The sequence below is a fragment of the Ranitomeya variabilis genome, chromosome 3, assembly GCF_051348905.1.
Source record: "Ranitomeya variabilis isolate aRanVar5 chromosome 3, aRanVar5.hap1, whole genome shotgun sequence".
NCBI lineage: Eukaryota > Metazoa > Chordata > Amphibia > Anura > Dendrobatidae > Ranitomeya > Ranitomeya variabilis.
In genome coordinates, this window is record NC_135234.1 from 23508421 (window position 1) to 23519327 (window position 10907).

Below are 10907 nucleotides of genomic sequence, written 5' to 3' on the forward strand. Positions count from 1 at the left end.
TCCAGTGTCAGTGTCATTATCCTGTACCCCCAGTGTCAGTGTCATTATCCTGTACCCCGAGTGTCAGGGTCATTATCCTGTACCCCCAGTGTCAGTGTCATTATCCTGTACCCCCAGTGTCAGTGTCATTATCCTGTACCCCGAGTGTCAGTGTCATTATCCTGTACCCCGAGTGTCAGCGTCATTATCCTGTACCCCCAGTGTCAGGGTCATTATCCTGTACCCCCAGTGTCAGAGTCATTATCCTGTACCCCGAGTGTCATTATCCTGTACCCCAGTGTCAGTGTCATTATCCTGTACCCCAGTGTCAGTGTCATTATCCTGTACCCCGAGTGTCAGCGTCATTATCCTGTACCCCCAGTGTCAGGGTCATTATCCTGTACCCCCAGTGTCAGAGTCATTATCCTGTACCCCGAGTGTCATTATCCTGTACCCCAGTGTCAGCGTCATTATCCTGTACCCCAGTGTCAGCGTCATTATCCTGTACCCCGAGTGTCAGTGTTATTATCCTGTACCCCGAGTGTCATTATCCTGTACCCCGAGTGTCAGTGTCATCATCCTGTACCCCCAGTGTCAGTGTCATTATGCTGTACCCCCAGTGTCAGGGTCATTATCCTGTACCCCCAGTGTCAGTGTCATTATCCTGTACCCCCAGTGTCAGTGTCATTATCCTGTACCCCGAGTGTCAGTGTCATTATCCTGTACCCCCAGTGTCAGCGTCATTATCCTGTACCCCCAGTGTCAGTGTCATTATCCTGTACCCCGAGTGTCAGTGTCATTATCCTGTACCCCCAGTGTCAGTGTCATTATCCTGTACCCCGAGTGTCAGTGTTATTATCCTGTGCCCCCAGTGTCAGTGTCATCATCCTGTACCCCGAGTGTCAGTGTCATTATCCTGTACCCCGAGTGTCAGTGTTATTATCCTGTACCCCCAGTGTCAGTGTCATCATCCTGTACCCCCAGTGTCAGTGTCATTATCCTGTACCCCGAGTGTCAGTGTCATTATCCTGTACCCCCAGTGTCAGTGTCATTATCCTGTACCCCCAGTGTCAGTGTCATTATCCTGTACCCCCAGTGTCAGTGTCATTATCCTGTACCCCGAGTATCAGTGTCATTATCCTGTACCCCCAGTGTCAGTGTCTTTATCCTGTACCCCCAGTGTCAGTGTCATTATCCGGTACCCCAGTGTCAGTGTCATTATCCTGTACCCCCAGTGTCAGTGTCATTATCCTGTACCCCCAGTGTCAGTGTCATTATCCTGTACCCCCAGTGTCAGTGTCATTATCCCGTACCCCGAGTGTCAGTGTCATTATCCTGTACCCCCAGTGTCAGTGTCATTATCCCGTACCCCGAGTGTCAGTGTCATCATCCTGTACCCCCAGTGTCAGTGTCATTATCCTGTACCCCGAGTGTCAGTGTCATTATCCTGTACCCCGAGTGTCAGTGTCATTATCCTGTACCCCCAGTGTCAGTGTCATCATCCTGTACCCCCAGTGTCAGTGTCATTATCCTGTACCCCGAGTGTCAGTGTCATTATCCTGTACCCCGAGTGTCAGTGTCATTATCCTGTACCCCCAGTGTCAGCGTCATTATCCTGTACCCCCAGTGTCAGTGTCATTATCCTGTACCCCGAGTGTCAGTGTCATTATCCTGTACCCCCAGTGTCAGCGTCATTATCCTGTACCCCCAGTGTCAGTGTCATTATCCTGTACCCCAGTGTCAGTGTCATCATCCTGTACCCCCAGTGTCAGTGTCGTTATCCTGTACCCCGAGTGTCAGTGTCATTATCCTGTACCCCGAGTGTCAGTGTCATTATCCTGTACCCCCAGTGCCATTATCCTGTACCCCCAGTGCCATTATCCTGTACCCCCAGTGTCAGTGTCATTATCCTGTACCCCCAGTGTCAGTGTCATTATCCTGTACCCCCAGTGTCAGTGTCATTATCCTGTACCCCCAGTATCAGTGTCATTATCCTGTACCCCCAGTGTCAGTGTCATTATCCTGTACCCCAGTGTCAGTGTCATTATCCTGTACCCCCAGTGTCAGTGTCATTATCCTGTACCCCCAGTGTCAGTGTCATTATCCTGTACCCCCAGTGTCAGTGTCATTATCCTGTACCCCCAGTGTCAGTGTCATTATCCTGTACCCCGAGTGTCAGTGTCATTATCCTGTACCCCCAGTGTCAGCGTCATTATCCTGTACCCCCAGTGTCAGTGTCATTATCCTGTACCCCCAGTGTCAGTGTCATTATCCTGTACCCCGAGTGTCAGCGTCATTATCCTGTACCCCCAGTGTCAGTGTCATTATCCTGTACCCCGAGTGTCAGTGTCATTATCCTGTACCCCCAGTGTCAGTGTCATTATCCTGTACCCCCAGTGTGTGTCATTATCCTGTACCCCCAGTGTCAGTGTCATTATCCCGTACCCCCAGTGTCAGTGTCATTATCCTGTACCCCCAGTGTCAGTGTCATTATCCTGTACCCCAAGTGTCAGTGTCATTATCCTGTACCCCCAGTGTCAGTGTCATTATCCCGTACCCCCAGTGTCAGTGTCATTATCCTGTACCCCGAGTGTCAGTGTCATTATCCTGTACCCCGAGTGTCAGTGTCATTATCCTGTACCCCCAGTGCCATTATCCTGTACCCCCAGTGCCATTATCCTGTACCCCCAGTGTCAGTGTCATTATCCTGTACCCCCAGTGTCAGTGTCATTATCCTGTACCCCCAGTGTCAGTGTCATTATCCTGTACCCCCAGTATCAGTGTCATTATCCTGTACCCCCAGTGTCAGTGTCATTATCCTGTACCCCCAGTGTCAGTGTCATTATCCTGTACCCCCAGTGTCAGTGTCATTATCCTGTACCCCCAGTGTCAGTGTCATTATCCTGTACCCCAAGTGTCAGTGTCATTATCCTGTACCCCCAGTGTCAGTGTCATTATCCCGTACCCCCAGTGTCAGTGTCATTATCCTGTACCCCGAGTGTCAGTGTCATTATCCTGTACCCCGAGTGTCAGTGTCATTATCCTGTACCCCCAGTGCCATTATCCTGTACCCCCAGTGCCATTATCCTGTACCCCCAGTGTCAGTGTCATTATCCTGTACCCCCAGTGTCAGTGTCATTATCCTGTACCCCCAGTGTCAGTGTCATTATCCTGTACCCCCAGTATCAGTGTCATTATCCTGTACCCCCAGTGTCAGTGTCATTATCCTGTACCCCCAGTGTCAGTGTCATTATCCTGTACCCCCAGTGTCAGTGTCATTATCCTGTACCCCCAGTGTCAGTGTCATTATCCTGTACCCCCAGTGTCAGTGTCATTATCCTGTACCCCGAGTGTCAGTGTCATTATCCTGTACCCCCAGTGTCAGTGTCATTATCCTGTACCCCGAGTGTCAGTGTCATTATCCTGTACCCCCAGTGTCAGTGTCATTATCCTGTACCCCGAGTGTCAGTGTCATTATCCTGTACCCCCAGTGTCAGTGTCATTATCCTGTACCCCCAGTGTCAGTGTCATTATCCTGTACCCCCAGTGTCAGTGTCATTATCCTGTACCCCCAGTGTCAGTGTCATTATCCTGTACCCCCAGTGTCAGTGTCATTATCCCGTACCCCCAGTGTCAGTGTCATTATCCTGTACCCCAGTGTCAGTGTCATTATCCTGTACCCCGAGTGTCAGTGACATTATCCTGTACCCCAGTGTCAGTGTCATTATCCTGTACCCCCAGTGTCAGTGTCATTATCCTGTACCCCCAGTGTCAGTGTCATTATCCTGTACCCCGAGTGTCAGTGTCATTATCCTGTACCCCCAGTGTCAGTGTCATTATCCTGTACCCCGAGTGTCAGCATCATTATCCTGTACCCCCAGTGTCAGTGTCATTATCCTGTACCCCCAGTGTCAGTGTCATTATCCTGTACCCCAGTGTCAGTGTCATTATCCTGTACCCCGAGTGTCAGTGACATTATCCTGTACCCGGAGTGTCAGTGTCATTATCCTGTACCCCCAGTGTCAGTGTCATTATCCTGTACCCCGAGTGTCAGTGTCATTATCCTGTACCCCCAGTGTCAGTGTCATTATCCTGTACCCCGAGTGTCAGTGTCATTATCTCGCTCCCCAGGTATCAGTATATCAAGTCCATTTTACTATTTTGTGTTCATGTTTTGAGGTAAATTTTAAAAGTGAAGAGAAATGTGATTTTGAGTCTTTAGTTTTCTCGTCTCCCGCCGTTGATTTCATGACCTCAATATTCTTCGTATTCTTACAGCGCCAGCCTCAGATATATATATATATATATATATATATATATATATATATATATATATATATCGGTTTTTGGGATCCGGTCATGCGTCTGGTTATCGCAGCCACCTGTTTCCTGCTCCTTCTCTCCACTGGTAGGTGAATATTCATTCCAAACTCAACATAACAAGACCATAACAAACCATTGACTTTTTTTATGCTTTTACTGGAACCCATAATAGAAGTTGAAGGAAAAGCCGTTTCCAAGAGACATGTGCGTCGGGACTGGTTGATCATTCCGGACACTGTGGCCTTCTATGTCTATGAGGCTGTGAATAAGGTTTCTCCAGAAGCCGGGAAGAGCCTTATGGATTTGTTCGAAAAACCCCTTGTCCAAGACACACGGTAAAAAATATACGTAGGATTTTTCTCCATAAACATGATTTATATGTTCAGTCTGCTCCTTATCTCGAAGGATGCCCGTCATGTGCGGACGCCCTAATCCGGGTGACCGGTTTAAAAAAAAGATGAAAGTTAAAAAAGAAGAAATGGTAAAAAAATAATAAAAAACCTAATATATTAATATTAAATAATTGTCTTTCGCAGGGGCTACTTAATAAAAAAGACATCTGAGCTCACCGTGAAAGCAGAGGAACTTTATCAGAACATATCAGATTTCCTGAACAAGAAAAGTAAAGAGTGAAGTTGTGCAAGTCCTCCCCCGAACTCGTGGCCCACCAGCAGGCTGTGGAAATGTTCCCTTTGACTCTATCTGGTTAATTACTAAATTAGTTGTCCCCTAAGGAGATGGAAAGTGTGCGATCACTTGTTTACACCACCGATCCCAAGAACAGAGGATCCCAAGTTCCCTGTGTGAATTGAGCTGTAGTGAGCATGTGCGACCACCACTCTTCTAGGCAGTGTCTACAGCAGTGGTCGCACATGCTCACTGCTGTTCCATCCACACAGGACACTTTGGAGCCCCTAAGTTTATGATCGGGGGGGGGGGGGGGGTCCAGCATTATTGATCCCTCATTCTTCATACCGCTGTCACCGTGGAAATATTGTTTACGGGGCAACCTCTTTAAATCCTTTTCAGTATACCTTTCTGATGTGCGGAATGGATGTGTAGGAGCAGGGTGACTTTTACCAGGTTGAAGTGTTACTGTTAGTGGTAAATACAATACAGTGAGATCAATAACCTTCAATCATTAAAATTACCAAGTAAAAATGGAAGATTGTGAATTTATTTTTAGATAGTGGTCCAGAGCTAAATGTATCATAGCGGAGAGACTTATGTGCAAACTACACATTTTTTGTTAGATTCTGCATGGAATAAAAGGCGTAAAGCTTGAAGTGTGTGTATTGTGTATGTATTGATGTACAGTGTAGGGCAACTGAATTCTGGGGGTCTCCCTGGGCAATCCAGGTCTGTACCGGCCTTGGGAGGGAGTGAATAAACCTGTCCATGACCACCCGCTCGACTATCTAGCCTGGAGTGGAGGATTCTGGCTGCAACCACTTCTGTACCAGATGCCGTAGGTCAAACATCTGAGAGCAAGTGGGTTTGTCACCACATCTTGGTTTTTAGTTTGTCATATTCCCGGGCATCTTGGAAGGCCAAGTCATAATAAACCTTCTGGGGTTCACCAGTCAAATAGGGGGCCATCACCTCCACCCACTGCTCTGGTGGCAGCTTCTCCCGCTCTGCTACCCACTCCAACACAGGCAAAAACGCCTCTACATTATCACCCGATGTCATTTTTTGCATCGCTAGGCTTACTGCCTTACGGACGTCTGTGTCATCATCTGGACTTGTCGAATGGGCTTCAGGTCTCCCACGAGCTGCCTCTGCAAGCAACTCACTCTGCTGCTGCTGTTGTCTGAACTGGTCCTGTTGGTATTGCTGCTGCAGTTGGAGCTGCTGCTGCATCTGCTGGATAAGCAACTTACTCATCTCCTGATGTGCCAGCTGTTGTGCTGTACTCCATTTTGCCTGACGTCGTCTGCTGGCTTTTGCAATGACAATGAAGTAGATGTGCTGGATTATCCCCACAGTCCCCAGACCTCAACACAATCAAACACTCATGGGGAGAGGTGAAGAAACAGCTGTATACAGACCCAAGTGAGGCGACCAGTAGGCACCAACTGTGTGAGAAGAGACCTGGGATCAGATTTCGGTCGAGACATGCTTGAATCTGATCTAGAGATACCCAGATGGATTCAGGCCATGTTGAAAGCCAAAGGTGAATTTACAAAATGCTGACAAAATAATAAAAATTTTAATGAAATTTTTTCGACCAAAACAGTAACAATGCAGCGACATGACAAGAATCTGCATAACTAATCAGATGCTAAATAGTTGCAAGGTAAATTTATGATGATTGTCTACAAAATGATGGTAATCTCACGTTAAAAGCAGTAGCGGATGTTGAGATATGGAGCATGAAAGCCAAAAGTTCAAAATATTGTTACCATTTTGCTTATCAGTGTATTCTGTAGTGTGTGTGTGTGTACAGTGATGTCTGTAGTGTGTGTATACAGTATGTCTGTAGTGTGTACAGTGTATGTCTGTAGCACGTGTACAGTGTATGTCTGTAGTGGGTGTTGTGTATTCTGTACTGTGTGTGTACAGTGATGTCTGTAGTGTGTGTACAGTATATGTCTGTAGTGTGTGTGCGCGGTGTACGTCTGTAGTGTGTTTGTACAGTGATGTGAGTAACTGTTGCTCCTGTCTTCCTTATAAAGGGTTACACTATAATCAGCCGGCATGTCGGCGTATGCGGTGTGCACCCCCATCGGATGTGGCCATCACATGAGCGGCATCTCTGGGAGAGCACACATCAGGGAAAAACTCTCGATGACGTCACGAACGTGAGCACTCGCAAGTGGGAGGCCTGATGGGATGGAACAGTGTGAGAGGTTACACAGCACATGCGTGAGCTGGCCACCATTTTTACTTGCCGGCTGATTATAGTGCTTACAGTTGCTTATGCCCCTGTTGAGAAAGTCAACACGAAACGCGCGCCGAGGCCGGCTCCTGGGAACTTGTGGTTAGTGCAATGCACCACACTAATGGATGTTATTCTATGAGATACAGCCATGCATATGCAGGTTAATTCTCATTTCTATTCAGACTCTTATAACCCTTGCTTATTATTATTAGCATTCAGAGTAATGATGATTTACTCCAGCACAGGCGCTTTACTATGGTGCGGCATTGTTCCGTTCTTCTGAGTGATGCATTCAGCTCTCCTATGCATACATTTGTATCCTACAATTCTTGACATCAGATACTTCTGCTGATTCATCCCATATCCAGATTTACATGCCTAAGGTGTCGAGATTACTTCTTGTATCTACCTCTTTTTAATGTTTTTTTGTACTAATCATATAACATATTACCAATACAATCATGTTCATTTCTTTACATTGATGAAGATTGTACAATGTGATGCCAGTTCACGTGAGCCGCCTTGTCCATGCTGTCATACTGCAACTTATATTAGAACTTTGCAAAAAGAGGTTTTAAGAATACAGACTTGTATGACGCTTCTGTGCCACATTGGGAAGTGACTAATTATATCCCGTCACCCGCCCCAGGGAAATTAGAAGAGCGAAGCCCCATTTACCCAACATCCGGAACCATTCTTACTATGATATTGCAATTTCTCACCATCGCCTGCTGAGGTAAAACCCCTTCACCATTATTCATTCTCGGGATATCTCTAACTTTTTTGTTCTGTGTCTTGATCTTAATAAGAGGGTATAGGTTTGCTAAAAATGATACTACATTACCTTACACTTCCCTGGTATTACAAGTCCTGAATATAAATGTAACACACCAACCCTGATACATAAAGAAAACTCTTGAACACTAAAATTTTGGTTTAAAAAATGCCATTAAAGAGATATGCAAATTGCCTCTTCTGAGAAAAAGAGGACTTTACTCTATAGCGCCACCTATTGGAAGTAGCGATCCTACAAGTCACAATCAACCCTTTAACGAGTCGTGCAATATGACTTAGGATTAAAGCCAAATCAGTATCTCAATTCGCATGCTAAGGGGTTTCCCTAAAGGCAATCCAGGGGGCCCAAGTATTGAAGGTTTTTTCAAAATTATTAGATGACTGATTTATCAGTTGCTCCATTCTATAAATGTTATTGAGTTCAGCCACAAATTCCGCACGAGAAGGAGATTTTTCTTGTTTCCAAAAGCGTGGAATTAGATTCCTAACTGCGGTGAGAAAATGTCTAAGAATGCCTCTTTTGAATCTAGATATCGATAAGTCACATAAGGACAGCAATGCTAGACTCGCTGAAGGTTGGATCTGTGTAATAGACAGCTTGTTATGAAGTTCAAAAATAGCCAACCACAGATCCTTTATGGGGGGGCAGTCCCACCAAATATGCATGTAAGAGCCTATTTCCTTTAAGCATCTCCAACAGGTGTCAGGTGTCGTGGGGAACACCGCATGTACCATGGATGGGCATCTATACCATCTAGCCAGGATCTTGTAGCTCCTCTCCTGTGATACCGCGCACAATGACGATCTAGACGAGAAGAGAAGGATTTTTTCCCTGTCCTCAGAAGATAAGGGTCTCCTCAGATCACCCTCCCATCTCGAGAAAAACATTGGCCAACCCTGCGTCGAAGCTCCCCCCTCTTTGAAGATTTTATATAGCAGTGAGACAGTGTGGTCTGGGGGGTTTGTTGATATGCAGAGTACCTCAAAGGGAGTTAGCGGCCTACTGATATTAGTTTGTTTAATAGTCTTGTGGATATAACTTTTCAGCTGCTCATAGAAAAACCAGTCAACAGAGTGCGTTTCTTCCTCTGGGAATAATTCCCGAAGGGACTTCATCCGATTATCCTTCAAATAATCATGGACGATGGGTTTGGAATCTTTTCTTTTATTTAAATACATCTCTTTATGTAGCCCTGCCGGGAAAGTGGGATTATCATAAATCGGAGTCAAGGGGCCCGGGACAGCCGCAATCTGGAGGTCTTTGTTTCTGTTTTTAATAAGGAGTAATATGTTTCTTGTGAGAAAGGGTATATAAACATCCAGTCCCGTCCCCCTGCCTCCAGACCAGAGAACAACCTGAGAATCACAACCATTAAGATCGTTTTCCAGGTTTACCCATTATTTACTTGTTTTACTGTGATAAAGATCCAGGATGCATGATCCTATTGATGCATAACTATAGATCGCAAAATCCGGGAGGCCCAGGCCACCCATCAGTTTGGATCTACTTAATAATGAGTAGGAGATGCGTGCCCGGTTATGGGACCAAACGAAGCGAGTGATTATTTGTTTGAGGCGAGAGAAGAAGGAGGCTGGTAAGAATAGAGGAATTGTTTGAAAAAATATAAGAGGCGAGGCAGAAGATCCATTTTAACTGCGTTAATCCTGCCTAACCACGACAATTGGAGCTTGTGCCATTTCTCTAAATCCGATATTGCTTTTTGAAGGGTTGGCGCAAAGTTAGTCTCAAACAATTTAGACGTTCTACTTGTAATTTTGATACCCAGGTAGGTGAGAAAGTCAAAACGCCATTTAAATGGGAAGGTCGTTCTCAATTTATCTACCTAGGGGAGTAGAAGTGAAATATTCAGGATTTCGGATTTAAGGGAGTTCATTTTAAAATTACTTAAAAGGCCGAATTTGTTTAGTTCCGTGATAATGTTTGGTAAGCTCGTAGAGGGGGATGTGATATATAGGAGGATGTCATCCGCGAAAAGTGCTAGTTTATGTTCTTCAGACCGTAATTTTATACCCTTAATTGAGGGGTTATTTCTCAGGGCCACAGCCAGATGCTCCATTGTTAGGACATATAAAAGGGGGGAAAGCGGGCACCCCTGCCTCGTACCATTTCTGATCGGAAACAAATCCGATAATACACCGTTTACCTTGACCTGTGCACTGGGGGAGGAATACAAGGCGGAGATCCTGCTCAACATATTTTCTTTTAAGCCAATTTCCTCTAGGGTCTGAAATATGAACTCCCAATGCACCCGGTCAAAAGCTTTTTCAGCATCGATTGACATGATACATAGGGGATCCCCCCCCACCCGCCTTATCAAGTAGGGATATAGTACGAATTGTGTTGTCTCTTGCTTCTCGTCCTGGCACAAAGCCCACCTGATCTTGGTTTATTAATTTTGGCAACAAGGGTCGTAACCTATTGGCCAACATCTTCGCATATATTTTAATATCTAAATTTATCAAAGAGATCGGGCGATAATTATCGCATGTAGAGGGGTCTTTACCGGGCTTGGGTAGAACTGTTATGTGAGCGGTGAGTGCCTGAGAAGGAAAGGGCTCTCCAAGAGAGATAGAGTTACAAGCCTTCAGAAATATTGGACTGAGTAATGTGTTAAACGACTTGTAGAAGCCTGCTGAAAACCCGTCAGGACCCGGGCTCTTTCCTTGTTTCAAGTCTCTAAGGCCGGCGTCACACTTGGCGTAAGACAATACGCCACGTATTATACGTCCGTACTACGGCCGTAATACGGAGAAATGTTCCCAAAATATTGATCCGTAGTCAGGGTGTTTCAGCGTATTTTGCGCATGGCATCCTCCGTATGTAATCCGTATGGCATCCGTACTGCGAGATTTTCGCGCAGGCTTGCAAAACCGACATCTAATGGATTTATGTGCTCAAATGTTC

At 45.7% G+C, this 10907-nt stretch overlaps 1 protein-coding gene across 3 annotated transcripts in view; it reads left to right on the forward strand.

Moving 5' to 3' along the window:
- Positions 1 to 5588, forward strand: part of LOC143817901 (apovitellenin-1-like) — a 165630-nt gene extending 160042 nt beyond the window's left edge. For 2 of the 3 annotated variants that reach the window (XM_077299369.1, XM_077299370.1), the window contains exons 2-5: positions 4258 to 4269; positions 4308 to 4387; positions 4475 to 4637; positions 4839 to 5588. In XM_077299369.1, the coding sequence (XP_077155484.1) occupies positions 4258 to 4269; positions 4308 to 4387; positions 4475 to 4637; positions 4839 to 4935 (352 nt within the window). In that variant the 3' untranslated portion in view covers positions 4936 to 5588. Of the gene's footprint in view, positions 1 to 4257; positions 4270 to 4305; positions 4388 to 4474; positions 4638 to 4838 lie in introns of all 3 variants that reach the window. The other variant, XM_077299368.1, reaches the window with a different exon arrangement.
- The last annotated feature ends 5319 nt before the right edge of the window (positions 5589 to 10907 follow it).